The sequence below is a fragment of the Chrysochloris asiatica genome, unplaced genomic scaffold (assembly GCF_000296735.1).
Source record: "Chrysochloris asiatica unplaced genomic scaffold, ChrAsi1.0 scaffold00092, whole genome shotgun sequence".
In the NCBI taxonomy this organism is placed as follows: Eukaryota; Metazoa; Chordata; class Mammalia; order Afrosoricida; family Chrysochloridae; genus Chrysochloris; species Chrysochloris asiatica.
In genome coordinates this window covers 2,855,426-2,880,997 of record NW_006408610.1, presented here as the reverse complement: position 1 = coordinate 2,880,997, position 25,572 = coordinate 2,855,426, and the positions used below count along the sequence as shown (strand labels likewise).

Here is a 25,572-nt window from a genome sequence, read left to right as displayed (position 1 = left end):
GTCTTGTTTCAGACTTTTGCATATCATTTTCCAGTTCTGCCGGCACCATCTGTTGAAGAGACTATCCCCTCCACATGGGTCATATTTTGGTGTTTTGTTGAAAATCAATTGGCTGTATGTAGATTGACTTTTAAACTGGCAACATAAACATAGGTGATGATGTGTAATTCTCAGTGTGCCACAGTAGTGTTGTTGTGAAGTGCCGTTGAGTCGGTTCTGACTTACAGCGACCCTATATAGGGTTTCCGAGGAGTCACTGGTGAGTTTGAACTGCCGACTGTGTGCTTTAAATCAACTTTGCAGTTTAGCACATTAACCCTCAGCACCACATTAGGAGGCATAGAATGTCTGTTTGTCCCATACTGGTGGTACTAAGTCTGATCTTTTGGTTAAGGAGGAAGGTACCTGCCAGAGCTCTTACTGGCCATGCTCTACAATGGTCAAAGGTCCCCCCTGGGTTAATTTCTTCCCACTCTCTTTGTAGTGACCTAGAATTCTCCTTATGATTGGCAGAAACCAAGTCAGGAAGGGCACTGAGTCCACAGGAGCATTTACAGAAACTCCATCTGAAATCCTCCTAGTCTAGTACTTCTGTGTCAGACCTAACATGGACTATCCATGGCAGAACACTGCTAGCCATAATCTGTGATAATAAAGGGACCAGCAAAGGCTTCTTAGGATGGTGTGGTGGTGGTGTGTCATGGAGTCGGTTCCAACTCATCACGGCCCTGCACAGGGTTTCCAAGGATGTAAATCTTTACAGAAGCAGAAAGCCTCATCTTTCTCCCATGGAACACAGCTGGTAGTTTTGAACTGTTAACCTTGAGGTTAGTATCTCAATTCGTAACGACTATGCTACCGGAGCTCCTATCCTCTTAGGATAGCAACACCCATTAATATATTGGGCTCAAAAGGAATTATTGGAGGGGATAAGAAGAGTGCAAAGAAGGCAGGCTCCAGATCTAATCTTACAAGTCCCACTGTCAAACCTGGTCTCCAAAACTATACATGAGAACAATCACTGGCTGTGAGTTATGATGCTCCAATCACCTAGACTGACAATACTATGACACAGTCAAAAACTTGCAGGTAGTGGTGCTGCATATCCAAATCTCTAGTTTATGTGCTGAGTGTCCAGGTATACCGGATATAGAAAGTCTACACTCCCATTTGTCTTCCTCAATAATACCAAATCATACTCATTTGACCTAGCTTGGATGGCTAGGGCTAAGCTGACCAGAACCCGACCAAATGAAGACAAAGATGTCTGATACTGTAAGTGTAAACTGCTACAATCTGATGAACTGGACTTTTGCTTATGGATACAGTTTCTCAAAATTCCAAATGGAATTGAAGATTCTTCATGCCAAGGAACATGTTTGTCTCTTCAATGTACTGATTTATAATGATGGACAACTTAGACATTGGCTATCAAAAATGGGGAGGGGCAGCTATAAAGGGCTATAAAATGTTCAAGAACAAAGATGTCAGTCTGAGGTCTAAGGTGCACCTGACCCAAACCATGGTATTTTCAACAGCCTCACATGGATGTGAAAGTTGGACATTGAATAAAGAAGACCTTAGAAGAATCGATGCATTTAGGTTGTGTTGGAGAAGAATATTAAAAGTACCATAGACTGCCAAAAGAACAAACAAATCAGTGTTGAAAGAAGTAAAACCAGAGTGCTCCTTAGAATCCAGGATGGCCAAACTTCGTCTCTCATACTTCAGACATATTATCAGGAGGGACCAGTTTCTGGAGAAGGATATCATGCTTGGTAAAGGGGAGGGTCAGCAAAAGAGGAAGGCCCTTAATAAGATGGGTCAGCACAGTGGCAGCAACAATGGACTGAAGGATGGCAATGATTGTGAGGGTGGTGCCGGACCAGGTAGGTTTCGTTCTGTTGAGCATAAGATCACTATGAGATGGTATCAACTTGACGGCACCTAACAACAACATAAAGGCATGATGTGTCTGGCTTACAAGCTCTCATTGGTATATTTAGTATCAGAATGAGGGGGGTATAAGGTAGAATCCCTACTGAATAGTTTTCCTCTTTCCCAGATGGGTCTTGGTGAAAGGGGGTGGAGGAAGACACTGATAGGATTTTATGATTCAACTGTAACTGTTAGCAGGATTAATTGTGATTGTCAAAACTGTGATGGTAGAAGATGTGAAACTGAAAGGGGGGAGTAGTTAATCTTTTAATTCAGGAACAGATAGTCCCAGGACCATCAGGAAGAAAAAACATGAGCTCTCTACCTAGAAAAGCAACAACAGATACAGTGGCAGAGGTGTGGCATGGAGAGACAGTAACTGCAGCCTCTAGGCCTAGAAAATGTGCCCCTCTGGACATTTAAATGAATACATATTTTTTGTTTTGTTTAGTATTTGTGTATCAAATATTTTTGCTTTGTTCACTTATGAAATATAAGATATAAATGGGGAACCACAGAGAGGTATTAGAATAACTACTGTTTCAGAGAGGGAGTTATAATCATTGAGATGAAACAAAGTTTTTAGAAACTTTTGGATATTCTTCTTTCACACCACATAAGACTTGGCATGTGGTAATATGTTAAAAGTTATTTGTGACGTGGATTCTGAATATAATAAACTTTTCAAACATTCTTACATTAAAAAACAAAACAAACAAATCTAATAGTCACAAGATCACCTAAAGTTACCATTTCCTTAAAAATTTTTGCTATCACCTGAAACAAGAAATCACAGATAGCTGGCACAAAGTCACCTTGTGAGGGGGGACCAACTTACCTTGTGTACCAATGTAAGCATTCTTCTGTTTGTAGCCATCCATGAAACTGGCATTGATGTAATCTGTCTAATGAGAAAAAAGAGACATCATTGTAGCTGTGAGGTCTACACCATTGGATGAGAAAATGATATACTGGGTAAATATAAACCAAGGTATGGGATAGTCTCTTCTTCTCAAATAGAAAATGAGTGAAAAGCACAATTCAAAATCTCACTGCAGCAAATTATATTGGGACAATATAAAGCTTAATCTCTTCCTCACACCATACACAAAAATTAACTCAAAATAGATCATAGATCGAAATGTAAGCGCTAAAACTATAAAACTCTTTGAAAAAAATACAGTAGGAAATCTTTGAGACCTTTGACTTAGGCCAAGTATACTTAGATATGACACCAAAACACAAGTGAAAAAGAAAAAAAAATTGGACTTCATTTATAGTAAGTTTTTGTAATAAAAAAAAAAAAAGCCATGAATTGGTATATGTGTTGCTGTGTATATTGTCAACAACAACAAAAGAAAGTGAAAAAAATCCCACATAATAGGGGGAAATATTTTTAAAGTACGGCTGGCAAACTGCTTTCATAAAGCAAACCCTATGGAATACTTCTACTCTGTAGCACATTGGGTGGCCATTAGTTAGCTAGCCATTAGTTAGTTAGTGGAACTGGTAGTTTCAGCAGTTAAAGACTACCAGTTGTTCCAAGGGAGAAAGATGAGACTTTCTTCTCCCATAAAGATTTACAGTTTTGGAAGCCCTATACAGGGTCACTATGATTTAGAACCAACTGTATGGTACAAAACCAACCAACCAACTATCTAAAGTATATGGATCCCTGGTGTCACAGTGGCTAAAGCATTTGGAAGCTAACCAAAGGTTAGCAGCTTGAACCCCTTAATTAGGAGCTCTGTTTCTAGAACAATTTGTAGTTACAGAAACCCTATGGGGTAGTTCTACTCTGTCCTACAGGGTCGCTGTACGTCAGAGTCGACGCAACAACAATGGGTTATCTAGAATATATAAAGAATTCTTAAATCTCAGTATATAAAAGAAATAAGCCAATTTTCAAATGTTCAACATGTACAAAAAGACATCTCTCTAAAGAAGATATATACAAATGACCAATAAGCACATGAAAACATGTGTTCAATATCTTTAGCTACCAAGGAAATGTAAACCAAAACCACATTGAGATACCACTTCACACCCACTAGGATGGTTATGATCAATATGATAGGTAGTAAGTATTAGCAAGAATGTAGATAAACTGGAGCCTCTAAAATCTGTAGGTGATGTTGTAAAATGGGGCAGCCACTTTGAAAAATAGTCTGGCAGTTCTTCAAAAGGCAAAGAATAGTTCCACTTTTAGATACAAAGGGGCTTCAAAATATTTGTAGAAAATGAAATTAAACATAATGGAATTTTTCCATAAACCATAAACTTTTTGAAGCCCCCTTGCATATAATCAAGAGAACTGAAAACATGTCCATACAAAAAGCTGTACACAAATGTTCCCAGTAGCAATATTTTTAACAGTCAAAAAATGGAAACACTACAAATATCCTTTACCTAATAAATGTATGCGACAAATGTGATTACACTCATACAACAGAGTGCTTTTGGGCAATAAACTGGAACACAGCACTGGCACACACCACAGCACCAGAAGACCCTGAACGCATTATGCTAAATGAAAGAAGCCGTGTCTTATAGGATTTATATGAAATGTTCAGAATAGGCAAACCTACAGACAGAAAATAAATTCATCATTGCCTAGGGCTGGGGGCAGAGGGAGAAATGGGGAGTAATTGCCAAGGATACAGAGTTTATCTGTTTGTGGTTTTGAAAATGTTCTAAAGTAGATTATGATGATGGTTACACAACTCCATGAATATGTTAACATTTTAACTGGATATGTGAATTTCAAGAGGTAGCCTATGATGAACCAATGGTGCTGAAGGAAACAGCTCAAGCTGCACTGAAGGCATTGGGGAAAACAAGGCTCCAGAAATTAATGGACTGCAAATAGAAATCTTTCAACAAACAGATGCAACATTGGAGATGCTCACATGTCTATGCCAAGAAATCTGGAAGACAGCTACCTAGCCAACTGACTGGAAGAGAACATATTTGTGCCCATTCCAAAGAAAGGTGACCCAACAGAATGTGGAAATCATTGGAAAATATCATTAATATCACATGTAAGTAAAAGTTTGCTGAAGAGAATTCAAAAATGGTTGTAACAATACACTGACAGGGAATTGCCAGAAACTGAAGCCGGATTCAGAAGAGGACACAGAACTAGGGATATCATTGCTGAAAGCAAAGAATACCAAAAAGAGGTTTACTTGTGCTTTATTGATTATGCAAAGGCTTTCAACTGTGTTGATCATGACAAACTAAACTATATAGAGCATTGTGAAGAATGGGTATTCCAGAATACTTTATTGTGCTCATGAAGAATCTGTACATAGATCAAGAAGCAGTTGTTTGAACAGAATAAGGGGATACTGAATTGTTTAAAATCAGGAGAGGTATATGCCAGAGTTGTATCCTTTCACTTGTTCAATCTGTATGCCAAGCAAATAATCCAAGCAGCTGTATTATTTGAAGAACGTGACATCAGGATTGGAGGAAGACTCATTAACAGCCTGTGGTATGCAGATGATACAACCTTGGTTGCTGAAAGTGAAAAGGACTTAAAATACTTTCTGATGAAGATCAAAGACCACAGCCTTTAGTATATGTTGCACCACAACATAAAGAAAACAAAAATTCACACCAGTGGGCCAATATATAAATGGACAAAAGATTAAAGTTGTCAAAGACTTCATTTTGCTAGGATCCATTATCAACAATCAAGAAATCAGGTGATAGGCAAATCTGCACAAGGCTTCTTTAATGTGTTATAAATCAAAATGTCAGTCTGAGGCCCAAGGTGCACCTCACCTAAGTCATGGTATTTTCAATGACCTCATATGCATGTGAACGTTGGACAATGAATATGGGAAACTGGAGAAGAATCACTGCAGGTGTCGGTGAAGAATACTGAAAATCCCACGGACTGCCAGAAGAACAAACAACTGTGTTTTGGAAGTCCAGCCAGGAGGGTAAGACTTTGTCTCTTATACTTTGGGCATGTTATCAGGAGAGACCAGTCCCTGGTAAAGGGCATCATGTTTGGTAAAGTGGAGGGTCAGCGACAAAAAGGAAAACCCCCAACAAGATGGATTGGCACCGTGGCAGCAGCAATGACCTCAAGCGTAGTAATGATTGTGAGGTTGGTGAAGGAGCCAGTAGTGTTTCGTTCTGTTGTGCATAGGGTCACTATGAGTCGGTACCAACTCAACGGCACCTAACAAAAACAACTGCCGTCGAGTTGGTTCTAACTCATAGCAACCGTGTAGAGGGTTTTTGGAGTGACTGGTAGGTAGACATCGCCACCTTGCAGTTCAAACCAACCTTGTGGTCTAGTGTTTATCCTTCAGTGCCACACAGAGACTGAGGTTCCAGTGTGGCGCTGTGGGGTAATGTATTGGATTGCAAAACTGGTTTGAATCACTAGGCTGGCAGTTCAAGCTCACCAGTTGCTCCTCAGAAATCTATTCAGAGACACTATGAGTTGAAACTGACTCAAAGGCACTTAAACAACAACAACGTGTGTGTGTAGCACAGTGGCTCTGAGGATAAGCAGTTGACTTGAACCACAGTGTTGGCAGTTCGAGCCTACCAGCCGGTCTGAAGAAAAAAGATGAGGCTATATCTAGAAAGAGACAGGAATCCATATGGATTATATGGATCACCTGTAGGAGACCCAGCAACCTAAAAGCCTCATTCACTTCCAGTTGAGTTTCTCCATCCAGGTCCTTGCCGCGTTTAACCAAAGTCCATCTGGCACAATGGTATACCCTCCCAAGACCCAGGAGAGAGTAGGCATAAAAAACAACAAAAGATTTATTGGTACCTGCTCCCAAACCCTAGCAATATATGTAATATATATGCTATTACCCCAAGAGCTATCGTCACACTTTGAAAATAAATGTCACTTCCTTAAAGGAGATTCATTATTTCTTTATAATTAAGAGTATCAGCTTTCAGCATTCTTGTCACTGAGAGCACTTAGAATTAAAATCAGCAAAGTCAGAAGAATCATCAAATATTAAAACCAAAATGACCTCAGAAACAAACTTTAGATTAAGGAATGTTGAAATAACTGGAAGAAACAAGTACACTATATGTTGTTAGCTGCTGTTGGGTTGGTACCAACTCATAGCAACCCCGTATCAGGTTTCCAAAGAGTGGGTGGAGGGTATGAACCACCGACCTTGTGGTTAGCAGTCCTGTGCTTATCCTATAGCACCACACCAGGACTTCACCCTATGATACCAGTCATGTCAAATGGAAATTATGATTTGTTGTTATTGTTGTTAAGTGCTGATGAGTCCATTTCAAAGGAGCAGCTGGTAGGTTTGAACAGTCAATCTTGCAGTTGGCAGTCCAATGCTTATCCTACACACCACACCAATCTGGTGAACAATTCACTAGCAAACCTAAATCCCTAACTTTTTGTTGTTCTGACTCTTCTGTTGTGACCTTATGTACAACAGAAGGAAAACACTGCCCAGTCTTATGCCTTCCCCCCTCATCTTTACTATTACTGAACCCATTGTTATCGCCTGTGTGTCAATCCATCTCACTGAGGGTCTTCTCTTTCATTGACCCTCTACTTTGCTGAGTATGATGACCTTGATGGGCTAGTCCCTCTTGATCACATATCCAAAGTTCATGAAACAAAGTCTCCCTAGACTCCCTTCTAAGGAACATTCTAACTGTTCTTCAAAGACAGATTCTTCACTTACTGTGGAAATAAAGTCTCTGTCAGTGTTTGCAGTATTGAGAGGAACTACAACTCCAGAAATGATCTTCAGATTAACTATAGGTTGACTAGTTTCTTGGTACTCTGGGATTCACTTACTCATTCCAAGTATCAACTGAGTATCTGCCGTGTGCCATGCACTATTCTAGGTAGTAGAGACAGAGCAGTTAAGAAAGCAATGAAACCCAGCAATCACTGACTCTAGAACAGCATTTGACTTCGTTCAAGAGCACACACTAACAAGGAAAAATGATTTGCTCTGTCAGTCTTCACCTAATTAACAATTAAAAAAAAAAAGCCCAATCAAGCTAGGACCATCTTTGTAATGCTGATGATTCACCCTTAGCCAGTCAATCTCTTAGCCAATACTCCTGCAGGAAAACCCTCTGCCAGAGTCCTGATCAGGTCTATGGATTCAGTTTAGGGTCAAGTGATATTGGAACCATGACCCTAGAGTCTTGACCCATGTACCCTATATGCCCAAATACAAGGCAAAAATGTTTTCCAAAAACTATCCTAAAGAAAAAGAGATAGAATTTTATAATAAGTCCCTATGATGTCAAAATGGAAGATTTTTCCCAACTTCTGCAATCTGAAATTGATCAAACATGAAATCAAGATACATTGATAATTACTGATGATTAGAATGTGACAGTTGGAAACAATAAAGAAGTATTGTTGTGTTGGTTAAGTGCCATCAAGTTGATTCCGACCCATACTGACCCTGTGTAGTGTTTCAGAGGCTATAAATCTTTGCAGGGGTAGAAAGCCTCATTTTTCTCCCATAGAGCAACTGGTGGGCCTAAACAACTGGCCTTGTGGCCCACAGTCCAGTGCTTACTCTATGGAGTCACCATGCTAAAGAAGGATTTATAGTTACAAAATAAGGCCTTGATGACAGAAACAACATAAATGATTGCATGACAGAATTTTTTAAGGCCACTGACCCATTTCATTGGAAATAACTTTTTTCAACAACATAACTGATGACTATATATGAGGACCTCACTATATGGAATACACAGGAATCATATTGACTATCAGTCCATAAGTGGCAAAGTGCAACCTTGAGACTATTCCATCTGAATTTAAGAGACCACCTCAAAAATAAATTTGACTCATTTAACACTAATAACCAAAGATCAGACAAGTTGTAGTATGAAACATCAAGGACATAATACATGAATAAACCAAAAGGTCAATAAAAGCAGGGAAGAAAAGACCAAAATGGACAGACATCAGCAGAGACTGAAACTAGCTCTTGAGTACAGAGTAGCTTAAGTGAAAAGACAAAATGATGAAGTAAAAAAAAATGAACAGAAAATTTCAAAGGGCAGCTTGAGAAGAAAAAGTATTATAATAAAATGTGCAAAGACCTGGAGTTAGAAAAGCAAAAGTGAAGTACATGCTTGGCATTTTGCAAGCTCAAAGAACTGAAGAAAAAATTCAAGCCTCTAGATGCAATACTGAAGAGGCAAAACCCTAAACAGGGTTGCTAAGAGTCAGTATTGACTTGACAGCACTTAACAAGAACAAACTGGGCAAAATACTGAACAGCAAAGGAAGCATCAAAAGGTGGAAAAAATTCACATATCCACTATACCAAAAAGAACTGGCTGACGTTCAGTCATTTCAGAAGATATCATACAATCAACAATCATATGGTTTTGAAGGAAGAAGTGTAATATGCATTGAAGGTACTGGCCAAAAACCAGACTCGAGGAATTGACATGCTATCAACTGAGATGTTTCAACAAACAGAGTATTGGAAGTGCTTATTCATCTTTGTGAAGAAATCTGGAAGGCAGCTACCTGGCAAACAGACTGGAAGAGACCAATTTATTTGTACCCATTCCCAAAAAAGTGATTCAATAGAATGAGGAAATTATCAAACAAGATCGTTGATATCACATGCATGTAAAATTTTGCTAAAGATAATTCAAAACAATTTCAACAGCACACTGACAGGGGGCTGCCAGAAATTCAAGATATATTCAGAAGATCAACATCATTGTTGAAGTAAGATGGATCTTCCTGAAAACAGAGAATTCCAATTAAGATGTTTTCCTCGCTACTCAAAGATATTTGGCTGTATGGACCATAACAAACTATGGGTGATACTGCACATAACAGGAATTCTAGAACATCTATTTGTGCTCATATGGAACCTGTAGAAAGAACAAGAAGCAGTCTTTGAAACAGAACAACAGGACACACGGCATGGTTTAAAATCAGACAAGGTGGATTACTCTTAGGGGTGGAAATAGGCAAACTCTTCACCTTCTAGTCAGTCTATAGTATCAGGGTTGTATCCTTTCAACATACTTATTCAATTTGTATGCTGAGCAAATAATCTGAAAAGCTCAACTACATGAAGAAGAACGTGGCATCAGGATTGGAGGAGAATCATTATCAACCTGTGATATGGAGGTGACAGATACAAAACCCTGCTTGCTGCAAGTAAAGCAGATCTGAAGCACTTATTTACAAACATCAAAGACTTCAATATGGACTACACCTTAACATAAAGAAAACAAAAACCTTCACAAATGAACCAGTAACTAGCATCAGGGTAAACAGAGAAAATAGTGACATTGTCAAGGATTTCATTTTACTTGGCTTCACAATCAAAAGACTATGGAAGCAGCAGTCAAGACATATTGCACCAGGAAAATAATACAGCAAAAGACCTCTTTGAGGTATTCAAAAGCAAAGATTTCCCCTTGAGGACTAAGGTGCACTTGACGCAAAAGTTGGACAATAAATAAGGAAGACTGAAGAAGGATTGATACTTTGGACCTATGGTGTCAATGAAGAATATTGAATATATCATGGACTACCAAAATAATGAAGAAATTTGCCTTGGAAGACAACTAGAATGCTCCTTAATACTTTCACCCAATTTACAGTAAGTAAATAAAAAAGAATGCTTTTTAGAAGGGAGGATGGCAAGATTTTCTTTCACATACTTTGGACATGTTATCAGGAGGGACCAATCCCTGGAAAGGGTATCAGTTTGGTAAAGCAGAGGGTCAGCAAAAATGAGGAAGACCCCCAATGAGATAGAATGACACAGTGGCTACAATAATGGGTTCAAACATGGGAACAATTGTGAGGATGATGTAGACAGTGCTTCACTCTATTGTATGCAGGGTCAGGAATGGGACCCATCTAGATGGTACCTAACAACCACATAATGTGTAACATATTAAAGGGGAGTTCTAAATTCCTTTACTTTGAATGGCAACCTCAATCAATGCTGGGTTTTCTATGGTCACAGAGGTAACCAGAGAGAACTGGTATACCAAAAGGAAAAAATAAGAAAGAATATTTATTTAACCACTGACCTCAAAATTCTAGTGTTAGGTGTTACTGTACATAAATTATATCAAAGAGTGTTTTATAAAGGAATAAGCAATCGAATAAGCTATCAAGGATATATAAAATGAAGGCTGGAAAGGAAAAAAATATCCCAATTATTATGTTAATAGGTTTTTCTCCTTTGGGATAAACTTTCCAGTGACAATACCATACACTTAAAAAGAACTAAATTGAAAAAGTAGTTCAAATGATGACAAAGACAATAATGCTAAAGAGCTGGAATAAAAACAAATTAATTAAATGCTATTTAACCATTTCAACTCTAAACATTTATTCTACACTAGCTATTTATCCAAAATGTTTTCAGATCTTCTAGATGGAAAATTAGAGGTCACTTTAATCAGAGTTGTATTGTAAACATTGACTAACTGAGTTGGCTGATAGGGCTTTGTTTTTACAACTACACAGTAAAAGGAGGACTACTTTATCAGTTACTGAACTACAAAATTCCAGACTTTGTGCTGTTAACATGCACATAAAATATTTCACTTAATTTCCACTATAATATTGTGAGAGGGATCTTTAAGGACTTGCTGATTGTTATTTGGTTATAGCAAAATAGGAACTCAAGCCGTACCTCTTTGGCTTTAGAGTCTGTGTTCTTTCTATTTTATTAGTAAGTTTCACCATGGAATAGTACACCTGACAATATGGTATTTATCTGTCTACCTGAGTGTGGCCACTTCGTTTTGTCAGCTTCACTCTAGTTTGGTCCAGGCATGGTACATCCCCATAGCGGTTCTTCTCTAGGTTTCCTGGTGACCTGAAGGAAATGAAACAGACAAGCTAGAATAAAGAAAAAGTGAGGAGAGTGCCTATGTGTTTGTATAAACAAAGGCTGGCAGTGCAAAGGTGGGTGTGGACTACTGCTGGGAATAGAGATAGATGTCTGAGCTCTTCACTAATCAGTCTACAGTTCCACGCCATTTAAAGTTTGAATTCCTGGTGTAGCGCTGCAGGACAAGTGCTGGACTGCATACCATAAGATCTGCAGTTCAAACCTACCAGCTGCTCATCAGAAATCCTATACAGGGTTGCTATGAGTCAGAACTGATGCAGTGGCACTTAACAACATTTAACATTTACTAAAACAAGTATGAAGGAGTCTGGGTGTGTCGCTGCGGATTAATGCCCTGGACTGCAAAATCGGTATGAACCGCAAGGTGGGCGGGTCAAGCTCACCAGCCGCTCCTTGGAAACCCTACACAGGGTTGCTATGGATCAGAACTGACTCCACAGCACATAATAGCATAACAAGTATGAAGGAGTCCTGGTGTGGCTCTGTAGGTTAATGAGCTGGCATAGAAAGTTTGAACCGTAAGGTTGGAGGTTCAAGCTCACCAGTTGCTCTTAGGAAACCTTACACAGGGTCACTATCGGTGAGAAATGACTAACAACAACATAAGTATGAGTCCTGGTGTGCTGCTGTGGGATAAAGCACTGGACCCAAAGGTCTGCTTGAATTGCAAGGTCAGCAGTTCAAACTCACCAGCCTTGCCTCAGAAACCCTAAACAGGTTCCCTATGAGTTGTAACCAACTAGATGGCACTTAACAACATAGTAAGTATGTATTGCTCTTACAACCATAGAAAATTAAGATATTTCCCTTACAAAGAGGGGGAAAATGGAGTAAGTACTGCACCTCCCTGCCACCAAAATGCTAGCTGCTAATAAAGTCTCCTACTACTCATTTCTCAAGATATTAAGGACAAGTGTCTGAAGTTTCAGATTAACAAGGTGGGGTGACAATGTTTAACTCCAGTCCACCCATTAGCTTTAATACAATGACAATAAAGGAACTAAGCCCAAAAGGGCAAAGAAAGTAACCATAGAGACATCAGGAAGCAAAGATTTGAACCTATATTTGGAAAAGAAAAAACAGATGGAAACATTTTGGCACACTTGGACAAGTTCAGGAAGCTAGGACCCAGGGAGGTACTTGCATAGAGGTACAAGGACTCAGCTTCAGAACTCTCACAGTTGGAAGGCCAGGTGAGCCAGAAGGCTAACCACATTGAGATTAAGTGAAAATCTACATGATAAATACTGAGACTCTCCCCTCACCCCTTTTCCTGGCCCAGCTCCTAGCATATTCATACCTAGGCCTGGAGAAAATGAATAGCTTACAAGAAAACAATTCTGTTTTGTAGCTGTCAGAGCTTCCCAATTATAATCACACACATAAAAATAGAGTTTCCAAGATGTTTTTAAGGATCTCTTAAATGTGAATCAATAGATAGCCAAGGATCTTCAGTAAAAAAAAAGTTAACACAAAAGTAAGAGACCAATTCAAATACACTTGAAAACAAAACAAAATAGGTGAGTCAACAGAGAAAGTGATTTCTAAAAAGGTTACAATTAATATCCTCAGTGAGAAAGGAGAGACACTGTGCATATAAAACAAGAACAGGCTACCGCTATGGACTGTATTGTGTCCCCCAGATTCTGGGTGTTGGAGTCCTAACCCCTATACCTGTGGATGTAATTCATTTGTTAATAAAGCTTAGACCGAATCACTTTTGAGATACAGAAAAAGCAGATTACAGAGTTGTTGTGAAGTAATATCAAGATGGTTCTGATGAACAGGAAAAGGTAGAAACTTTAACTGCCTCTTCTCTGCCAATGCTAATCAGGGTACTGAATGGGACCAATCTTCCCCACCCAGGAGACAATCCCCATGGTTTCCCTCCTGTCCTCAAACAGGTCAGCACCCTAGACCCTCCCCGACTCTGACCCCATATAAGCCTGTGTTGCCCTCCATTTGGGGCTCAGAATCTGGAGAAATGAGCTCCTCTGAGCAGGCTGGCTTAATCTGAAACTCTGCTTCACCTCTCTGAGTGGCCTCCTGTGTCTTTGACCACAGATCAAGAGCTACTGTGGCACTCTCCAATCTAAACCTGCTGTAACATTGACTCATACTGACCTTATGTACAACTGAACAAAACACTGTTTGGTTCTGTGCAGCCCTCACAATCATTATTATGTTTGAGCCCACTGGTGCAGCCTTTTTGTTAATCCATCTCACTAAAGGTCTTCCTCTTTCTTGCTGATTCTCTCCTTTACCAAGCATGATGATGCTCTTCTTCAGGGTCTGGTCCCACCTGAAGACCTATACATGAGAGGAAGTCTCTCCATCCTCCATTCTAAAGAGCATTCTGGCTGTACTTTCAACACAGTTTTGTTTTTCTAGTCATTCTCATTGTGAAGTGCCATCGAGTCAATTCCAATTCATAGTGACCCTGTAGAGGATCTTCAAGGTAGTCTATGTCTATTTCATTTTCTTTGCCAATACCATAATTCAGAGGCATCAATTCTTGTTCAGTCTTCCTTATTCACTGTCTAGGCACAGAGAAGCAACCACAATGAGAAAAAAATGCCACATAGAGATCACCATGGACCATCAGAATGCCAGAGTTACAGAAGCTAAAACTAGGCTGTTACCTCAGAGAGAGCCTTCCCTAGAGCCTTGGTGGTTAAGGTCAGCAGTTCAAACCCACCAGCCGCTCCAAGGGAGAAAGCCGTAGCAGTCTGCTTCTGTAGATATTACAGTGTTGGAAACCCTATGGGCAGTTCTACTCTGTTCAGTAGGGTCTCAATGAGTTTAAATTGACCCTGCAGCAAAGTACAATAGCCTCCTAAAGTTATGAAAAATCAATTTCTGTTTGCTAAAGCCATCCACTATGGTATTTCTGTTATAGCAACACTAGATAATTAATAAATATGCTATGAAAAAGGTACAATCAAGAAAAGGCTTTAAATAAAATAATATTTGGAAATAAAACATGATATCTAAACCAGCACCTCAATAACCCAAAATAATCAAACCCGCTGTGGTCATGTGGACTGTGACTCCTAGAGCAGAGCGGAGCTACCACACAGGGCTGCTGTAAATCCTTACGGAAGTGAACTGCCACAGGTTTCTCCTAAGAGACAGTTGGTAGGCTTTTTTCAACCACCATATCACCAGGGCTCTTTACAACTTTAAAGAAAAAATAAAGAGTTGAGAAAATTTCTGAAAGATATATAAAGCAAAAAGTCAAAGTGATAGAGAAAAAAACATAAAATTAAGAAAATACAAGTTATTCAACAGGAGTCTGACCTGTTTCTGTAAATAAAGTTTTATTGAAACATCAAGTCCATTTGTTTGCATTTTGTCTAGGACTGCTTTCACCACATGACTGCTGAGTTAAGTATAAGCAACCAATACTACAAGGTTCACAAACTTAAATTCTTTACTACCTCACCCCTTAAGAAAAGCCAACCTGCTCTAGGAGACCCAACCAGATTGATAGAACTGAAGAAATTAAGTCTCCAAATTAAAAAAACCTACAAGCATCCAGCACAATGAATGATAAAAGGCACATCATGTGAAAAACTTTAACAGAAATATAAAGAGATTATCTAAAACTGTTCAGAGAAGGGGAAAAAGATCATTTACAAAAACATGAGAAAGAATAACATCATTTTATTCATTCGCACTGATAGCTATGTGAAGAGCATTGCCTTAAAACTTCTAAGGTAAAATTATTTCCTATTTAAAATTCTATGTTCATTAATACAGAATGTTAGTAAATAAAGAAAAAAGATACAAACCCCAGGAAATGGGATTCAATAAAGGAAAGTGGGAGGCGAAATTGCAGAATGAAAGCGAAGAAGATTTAGAAAACAAACAACGTTTATACTAGAATAAAAGACATTCTAGAAGTGAGGTCTCAAAAAAGAACTGAAAGATTATCTGTATACTTAACCACTTGGAAAATAATAATAATAGTGTAAAGTAAATCTGATAAAGCATATGAAAAAAATAAGGATCAGTATGGAAAAAAAGCTAAAACCTAACGAAAAACACTAGTTAATGCCAGAACAAAACAAAATTGATTCAATTATTTAATCTATTTCATCATTTCACAAAATTCCACTTAGCTCTACAGCAAAAAAACACACAAAAAACAAAAAAACTTACATAAGTTTAATATAATCGCTGATTTCTAATGTAATAAAAATTTATAGCTTAATTTTGTTGAAAAGATTGTCAAAAGGGATGTGGCAATCTGGAATAAGAGCTAAATGTTCATTTATAATAACAGATCAATTTGCTGGTACTGTTGTTAGTTCTCACTCACAGTGACCCTGGGCACAACAGAACGAAGCACTGCCGAGGCCAGCACCGGCCTCACAATTGCTATACTTGAGCCCACTGCTGCTGCCACTGTGCCAACTCAGCTCCTTAGGGGTCTTCCTCTTTCTTGCTGATCCTCCATTTTACCAAGCATGATGGAACTAGTCTCTCCTGATACCATGTCAAAAGTATGAGTTATAAAGTCTCACCATCCTGGCTTCTAAGGACACTCTGACTGGACTTCTTCCAATGTAGACCTGTTTGTTCTTCTGGCAGTCCACAGTATCTTCAATATTCTCCAACACCATAATTCAAATGCATCAATTCTTCTATGGTCTCCCTTATTCATTGTCCAACTTTCATATGCATTTGAAAGATCATTAATAGATCGATAAGTCGTAATAAATCAATGTTTATAATAGACAAGTAAAGATAATTGCCTTAGTTATCTAGTGGTCTTATTACAGAAATATTACAAGTGGATGGCTTTAACAAACAAATTGATTCTCTCACAATTGTGGAGGCTAAAAGTCCAAATTCAGACTGCCGTCTCTAGGGGAAGGCTTTCTCTGTCGGGTCTTGGGGAAGATTTTTGTCTCCTTTTGGCATCTGTAGATCCAGCATTCCTTGAAGATCTCCACGCGCCTTGGCATCAGTCTTCCCCTGGATCTAGGAGCTTCACAGTGCAGGGACCTCAGGTTCAAAGGACCCACTTCACTCTATTGTTCATAGTAATAGGTCCCCCTCCTTCTCACTTCTCTCCATTTACCCTTTGTAAGATAAAAAGTGTTACAGGCCCTCACATTGAATCAGGGTTGCCATGGGATTAAAGATATTGCAGCCTACCCTTAATTCTCTTATTGGTTTATCATTTCAGATCACATCATGGGGGATAATCACACAATTGACAAACCACTGAGAATCATAACCCAGCCAAGCTGACACATATTTTGGAGGCAATTAATTCAATCCATGACAAAGATTATAGCATTTAATCTAGAATTATGAAGAAATACCAGAAGAAACAGCTCTAAGAGTTGAAATCTGGTGACTATAGGTAGCAAAGGGCTCCTGGTGAGACACAGTAGGATCAGCACTGGACTGTGAAAAATAAGGTCGGTAGTTCAAGCCCACCATCTGCTCCGCAGAAACCCTATACAGGGACACTATGAGTTGGAACTTAACAATGGCACTTAATGACAACATAGGGAGTAAAACTGAGGGATGAAGCAAAATTGTTGTTGTTTTTTTCTTTTGTTGTTGTTGTTAAGTGCCATCAAGTCAGTTCTGACCCATAACGATCCTGGATAGGGTTTCCAAGAAGCAGCTGGTGAGCTTGAACCGTCAACTTGCAGTTCAAATGACTTTGCAGTCCGGCACATTAACCCACAGTGCCACACCAGGACTCCACTTTTTTCTTTAGTACTCTGTAATTTTCTTAAAAAATCTGCGTGTATTATTGATCAAAAGCAAAAAAAAAATACCCAAACAAAAAAACCCCCCAAAAGATCCCCAATATAAAGTAACACGCTTGTTTTTCATGGATACGTATATAAAAGTAAAAAATGTAAATGAAACTGACTAGAAGGAAACATAACCATATTTAATAGTTCTGGCTGCTTCTGGAGTGGGAAGAATTGAGGATGAGGATTAGAAGGGATTGCTAATGAATTCTTTCTTCTATATAATTACAAAAAGACAAGGCGAATGTGACAAACTAGTATCAACTGTCAATGTCAATTTTGGTAATAAGAACAGAGTTTTTTGTTATATTATACTCTGTACTATTCAGTACTTTAAAACATTCCTCCTTCCCACACAAATATGCTTAGCTGATTTTTGACAAAGATGCAAAAGCAATTCAATACAAAAAGGATATCCTTTTCAAGAAATAATATGGGCGAAATTGGGCATCCACAGGCTGCAAAGTGGCGGCATGGGGTGTCAGACCTCCTTTCACTTCACAAGGGGGAGAAGAATCAAGATCATCAACATCAGCGGAAGTCTGATTCTGCCAATCTTTTTACTAATTCTGACACCAGTTGTTCCTCCCACAGCATTATTCTCTGCTGGGTTCAATGATTCAATGCAACGGCCAGAGTGAACTCACAGATCAAATTCACAGTTATGGAACTGATTAGGGAAGTTAATCGGTTACAACTTGGGATCAGGATAAGCATGTAGACAAAATCTCTCTTCAGTGAAGGGCAGCTCTCTCGACAACTTTTATTTAGCCTGCGCTCCTCTCAGGACCCTGTGGATGCATTTCTTCTCTTGGCCTTTGCCCTGCAAGATTCTTTAGTCCCACCAGTAAGTGCCTAGAGGTACCCCACTCTGCCAGCAAGCTTCCTGCCCCAAAACACTCAAGTTTCTATGGGGGGCAAACCTAGCACCATCAAATGCCCAGTAGCACTACACTCTGCCAGGAAGCCTTCTGCCCAAAGGCTCTCAACCACCTTGCTCCATGGGTCAGGAAAATCAATGAGCCCTCTTGTACCAATCTGGTTCTGCTTCTACTGTTTCTCTGTTGATGCTTCTCACTGTCTTGCACAGAAACAGTGTTCCAACTTTCTCTCTCCTGGGTCTAGGAAGTTCTCAGAACAGGGATGCTGAGTCCAAAACACATGCTCATCTCCGGTTCTTCTTTCTGGTTGGTAGTGAGGTCCCCTCTCAGCTGTGGGACTGGTTCTCTTTTAAGCCTAGCAGGATGACAAAATTGATCAATCCTTTCAGGTTGTGCTCCATATATCTTATCTTTATGGTTCCTTTCCTGTAAGGATTTCTTGCACTTTGTTTGCATTTTTAGCAGCTGGTCCAATCCCCTTGTTGCTGATGCTGTTAGGTGCCATTGAGTCAGTACTTATTTACAGCGACTCTATGTGCAACAGAATGAAACAGTGCCTGGTCCTGGACCAACCTCACAATTGTTGCTACATTTGAGCCCATCAATGCTGCCACTGTGCCAATCCATCTCGTTGGGGGTCATCCTCTTTTTCTCCAACCCTCCACTTCACCAAACATGATTATCCTTCACCAGGGATTGGTCCCTCCTGATAGTATGTCCAAAGTATGAGAGATGAAGTCTGGTCATCCTGACTTCTAAGGAGCACCCAGGCTGTACTTCTTTCAACACAGATCTATTTGTTCTTTTGGCAGTCCATGGTACTTTCAATATTCTCCTCCAAAACCATAACTCAAATGCATCAATTTTCCTACAGTCTTCCTTATTCACTATCCAACTTTCACATGCATATGAGGTTACTGAAAATACCATGGCTTAGGTCAGGCATACCTTAGGCCTCAAACTGACATCTATGCTTTTGAAAACCTTAAAGAGGTCTTGTGCAGCAGATTTGCCTAATGCAATATATTGTTGATTTCTTGACTGCTGTTTCCACGAGTGTTGATGGTTGATCCAAGAAAAATGAAGTCTTTGACAACTTCAATCTTTTCTCCATGGATACAGATGTTGTTTATTGGTCCAGCGGTGAGGATTTTTGTTTTCTTTCACTAAGGTGCAACCCATACTGAAGGCTATGGTCTTTGATCTTAATCAGTAAGTATTTTAAGTCCTCTTCACTTTTAGCAAGCACTGTTGTATCATCTGTATAACACAGGTTGTTAATGAATCTTCCTCCAATCATTGTCTGTCAGTTTGTTGTACTATACGGTAGCTTGTGAGTTGCTGTGACTCTGGAAGCTATGCTACCAGTATTTTAAATACCAGCAGGGTCACCCAGGGTGGACAGGTTTCAGCTGAGCTTCCAGACACAGACAGACTAGGAAAAAGGAGAGATGAACTACTTCCGAAAATTTAGTCACTAAAAATCTTATGATTAGCCGTGGAACACTGTCAACACCAATCCTCTTGGTGAACAACAAACTGCTTATTTGCATAGCTCTAATCCTGGTGTGGCGCTGTGGGTTAATGTGCCAGACTGCAAAGCCATTTGAACTGCAAGGTCGGTGGTTCAAGCTCACCAGCTGCTCCTTGGAAACCCTATACAGGGTCGCTATGGGTCAGAACCGACTCGACAGCACTTCACAACAAACCCCATATAATAAGGAGCTCTGGTAGCGTAGTGGTTACAAATCAGGCTGCAAACCACAAAGTCAGCAGTTCGAAACTATCAGCTGTTCCACGGAAGAAAGATGAAACTTTCTGCTCCCATAAAGATTTACAGCCTTGAAAACCCTGTACAGGGTCGCTATGAGTCAGAACCGATTCCATGGCACATCACCACTACCCCATATAATAAGCACTGGACTGCGTCCATGCTCAAGCCTGCCAGCCATTCCATGGGAGAAAGATGATGCTTTCTGCTCCCATCATGTTATTTATAGCCTCGGAAACCCTATACAGGTTGCTATGTTTTACAACTGACTCTACAGCTCTTAACAACAATCACCCAATCATTGTGGTGGTTACAAGATTATGACTAAACTGGAGCTTGCAGTCCCTGAGTGCGGCCTACACCCCGCTGGCCGATGGGCATACGTAACTGCAGCAATCTCGGGTCCAGGCTGTACTCCCTGTGCCTGGGCTGCCGCTTTTGCTGCTCAGGCACCTGGTCCTGGGCTTGCAGGCGATGCTGAGAACAGCTACTGCTGCACAGTCAACACTACAGAGCACCAGCAGCCTATTCTGTGAGGACAACATGCATATAGTACAGAAGTTCTTGACCAGGCTGACCAATAGGTTTATGATGGGTGTGGGCACGTTCATGGAAGTGCTGTGAAAAGTTTGAATGAAGGTTTGAATGTGCTTGAACTTGACGCTTCAAATCTGTTGAAGTCCTTAAGCTCCACCTCCTGCGGGTCAATGTCATTCTCCTTGCCTTCTGCTTCCTGTCCCTGACCCTGGGCTTTAGCTTCAGCGTGCTGCACCTGGTGGTCAGCCGCTTCTGGTATGTGCAGGTGGTGCTGGAGGAACTAGACCACTCCATGATAAATGAGGCGCCCCCGTGGCCCTTCAGACTCCCAACACCAGCTTGCTCTCTTAGAAAAAGACCAAGAAAGAAAGGTAAAAGGGACCCCAAACAATCTCAAGAAAGCAGGCACTTGGTGAGCATATTCCTGCCTACATGTTCACTCCTGAGACAGGTCCCAAGCGGCTTTCACAGATCATGCCACATCAAGCTGCATGCAAGTATCATTTAGTGGACAAAGTATTTTAAACAGAGGATATAAATAAACACATTAGCAGTACAGTAAAAGAACTTTTATCTACACATAGCATATAAAATAAATTCAAGCATTTAAATACATCTTTTATAAAGTTTTTAATAAAGGCAGATAGAGGCAAGTTTATTAAAACTTTAAATCACGGGGATGGATCTGTGGAGAGGAGTTTTGAGGAGAGTAGAAGTGTAAGCAGTTGTTTTTGTCCATAGGAATTGGTGGGTGAGATCTGGGTGTGACCTTGTGTTCAGAATTCTGAGCTGGATTTTAGCTGTGTTTTGGTTTGTGTTGACATATGGAACAAATGTTGTCACTTGTAACAGCAGGCAATCAGACCCAAGGTTGAAATTAAAACTCTTTGGGATCCTATGGGCTGTAGCAAAGCCCCCATCAGAGCTATGATTCCAAATGAAGAAATTATTCTTTGTATTTCTACAAAGTCTGAGGCTTTTTCCCCTTCTCTGTATTTGGATGTAAGACGCCTTGGTAGTGGTATGGGTTAAGCACAGGATTGCTAACTGAAAGGTCGGCAGTTCAAACCCACCGGTTGCTTCACAGGAGAAAGATGAGGCTGTCTGCTAACATAAAGATTTAGTCTCAGAAACCCTATATAAGGTCACTATGGCTTGGAACTATCTCAGTAGCAGTGGGTTTTGGTACTTGGATGTATTTATAACTTCACCAGTATGTAAAAAGAAACCGGCCAGGCAAAGAAACGTCTTTGGGCTTGATGACAAGAGCTCTCTGTATGAGCCCCTAGACTCTCTCAAGAATTGATTTGATTTCCCTAATTACAAATAGAATCAGCTAAGCCTGTAAATACTGGACTGTCAAAACCATCAGCCGCTCCTCAGAAACCTTATACAGGTTTGCTGTAAGTTGGAACTGACTCAACAGCACTTCACAACAATTTCACAAGGGTTGTACATGTAATTCACTACACTACATAAGCCAAAAAAAAAAGAGCAGCAACCTAAACACTACACTTGATGTAAAAATGAATTCAAAATGGGTCACAGACTTAAATGTCAAGCATGAAACTTTTAGGGGGAAAAAAATGGAGAAAATCTTTAGGCTCTAGGGTTAAACAAAGCATTCTTAGATTTAATAGCAAAAGCATGATACATAAAAGGGCAAATCAATTAATTGGACTTTATCAAAACTAAAAACTTTGCTTCATTAAAATCCTGTCAAGCTGCAGACTGGAAGAAAATAGCCACAAACCATATATACAACAAAGAGTCACTATTGAGAGTATATAAAGAACCTTCAACATGTAAGAGTAAAAAACAAAAAGAAAAGCAACTATCTCATTAGAAGACAGACGAAAGACACGAAAAGATATGTAATCAAAGAGAAGACAAATAAGTGTATGAAAAGACGTTTAATATCCTTAGTCATTTTGTTGCTGTCATTATTAACTGCTGTCAAGTAGGTTCTGACTCATAGTGACCTGTAAAGGGTTTCCAAGGAGTGGCTGGTGGATGTGAACCACCAACCTTGCAGTTCAAACTGATTTTGTGATCCAGTGCATTATCCTGCAGCACCACACCAGAACTCTTCATTAGTCATTAGGGAAATGCTAATGAAAATCAAATATGAGATATCAGTTAGAGTTTTGTGTCAACTGGACTGGACCAGGATTCCCAGTGGTTTGGCAGCTGAGATGTGGTTACCCCCATGGTGAGATCTAATACAGAGAAGTTAACTCTATGATGATTGACTAGGAGCAAGCAGCTAACCAATTGAAAGGCTGTTTCTTTGGGGGTGTAGCCTGCTTCTAATATAATGGATACTCAAGCAAAGCTTGCTCTCATTCTGCTGAGTGTGGATTTTGTATCTGGTAGAGCCTGTGCAGTGAGCTTCTGAGATGCTGTAGGGTAAACCTAAACATCAGCCAATGTGCTGCTGGCTGCATGAGGTCCTCTGACCCAGGTTCATTTTTATTTCTGCTTGTTCTTCAAACTGGCCTCAGAAATTACTGCCCGAATCCGAGATTCAGCAGTCTTTACAGACTCACAAGACAGTAACAGCTCCATGATGCAAATTTCTGATGTGCCCACTGGATACTGACTTTTAAAGTTAAGAAAACAAAACAGTAAGAGGGCAGCAGAAGGAATCACTTCTACTTCTTAGTACAAACAAATAAACAGCACCTTGCTACTCAGCTTGTGGAACACATTGGCTCCATACAAATAAGCACTGGACTGCAAACCACAAGGTTTGCAGTTCAAATCCACCAATTGTTCTGCAGGAGAAATATGAGGCTTTCTGCTCCTGTGAAGATTTTAAAAGCCTCAGATACGCTATACAGGGTCACCATGAGTCTGAACTGACTTGACAGCACCAAACAACAGGCAAAGCTTGCTCACGTTCTGCTGAGTCTGGATCTTGCATCTGGGTCATCCTCCAACCTCTGCTTCTTTGGACTTGAGCCAGTGGCCTGCTCTATTCTTTGCCTGCCTGTCTTCCTGCCGGACCTGTCTGCTGATCTTAGTTCATTTGAACCAGACTTGGGACTCCCACCTCTACAATGGTGATCCATATCCTTTCATATAAACTCTTTATATTGTTGTTGTCAGGTGCCATCAAGTCAGAACCGACTCATAGCGACCCCATGCACAGCAGAACGAAACAATGTCCGACCCTGGGCCAACCTCGCCACCGCCCCCACACTTGAGTCCATCAATGATGCCACCTGGCCAATCCATCTCGTTAGGGGTCTTCCTCTTTTTCTCTGACCCTCCACCTTACCCAGCATGACATCCCTCTCCAGTGACTGTTTCCTCCGGACAATAAATCCCAAGTATGAGAGACGAAGCTTAGCCATCCCGGCCTCCAAAGAGCACTCTGGCTGCACTTCCTCCAAAACAGATCTATTGGTTCTTTTGGCAGTCCATGGCACTTTCAGTATTCTCCTCCAACACCACAACTCAAAGGCATCAATTCTTCTACGATCTTCCTTATTCACTGTCCAGCTTTCGCATCCATATGAGGCTACTGAAAACACCATGGCCTGGGTCAGGCGCACCTTAGTCCTCAAGCTGACATCTCTGCTCTTCAATACTTTAAAAAGTTCCTGTGCAGCAGATTTGCCCAATGCAATACGTCATCTGATCTCTTGACTGCTGCTTCTGCGAGTGTTGATAGTTGATCCAAGAAGAATGAAGTCCTTGACAACTTCAATCTTTTCTCCATTGATAAGAATGTTGTTTATTGGGCCAGTGGTGAGGATTTTTGTTTTCTTGACATTGAGATGTAATCCATATCGAAGGCTGTGCTCTTTGATCTTCATAAGTAAATGTTTCAAGTCCTCTTCACTCTTTATATATTTCTACACATATAAGTTTCACTGGTTTTACTTCTCTAGAGGACCCAGCCTAAGACAATTACACTCCTGTCAGGACAGCTAAAATGAAAAAGAGCAGCAACACCAAATCCACTCTGGAGGATGGTTGGGCAGTTCCTTAGAAAAGTAAATAAGCAATTATCATGTGATCTAGCAATTACACATTTATACCTGAGAAATGGAAATTTACATTCACTCAACACCTGGGAGTTCTGATGTGGTGCTGTAGGATAAGCACTCAATTGCAAGGTCGGTTTGAACCACAAGGTTGGTGGCTCAAACTCACCAGCAGCTCCTCAGAAACCCTATACAAGGTCTCTAAGAGTCGGAACTGACTCAACGGCACTTTATAACACCACCACCACCTGGGCACAAATATTCATTGAAGCTTTACTCCAAAGAGTAAAACACTGGAAACAAGCCAGATGTTATTCAACAGGTGAACTGTTAACTAAACAACGGACGGCCCATCCATGTTATGGAATATTACTCAGCAACGAAACCAGAAATACTGATACACACAACAGTTTAATTTCCAGGGAATTATGCTGAGTGAAAACAAAAATCCCTAAAGATTACACACTATAGGAGTCCACTTATGTCACATTCTTGAAATGACAAAATTATAATAGACATGGAGAACAGATTAGTGGTGGCCAGGAGTTAGGAAGGAGTACTGGTGTGGATGAGCACTGGACTGCACACTGAAAGGTTGGTGGTTCAAACCCACCAGCCGTAAACCCCACACAGGGTCACTATGAGTTGTTAGACTCAATAGCACTTAGCAACAAGAAGAGGTAAGGATGGGAGGAGTACAGTAGGGAGACAGATATGACTATAAAAGGGCAGCATGAGGGAGCCTTCTGGAGATGGAACTTTTCTACATCT

The 25,572-nt window shown here is 40.2% G+C and overlaps 1 protein-coding gene across 1 annotated transcript in view; it reads right to left on the bottom strand.

The window, feature by feature from the left end:
- Positions 1-25,572, bottom strand: part of PTPN9 (protein tyrosine phosphatase, non-receptor type 9) — a 119,655-nt gene that overhangs the window by 10,888 nt on the left and 83,195 nt on the right. Inside the window, exons 8-9 of the mRNA XM_006866468.1 lie at positions 11,705-11,798; positions 2,777-2,843 (exon numbers count right to left, since the gene is read on the bottom strand). Coding sequence (XP_006866530.1) covers positions 2,777-2,843; positions 11,705-11,798 — 161 coding nt within the window. The remainder of the gene's footprint in view (positions 1-2,776; positions 2,844-11,704; positions 11,799-25,572) is intronic.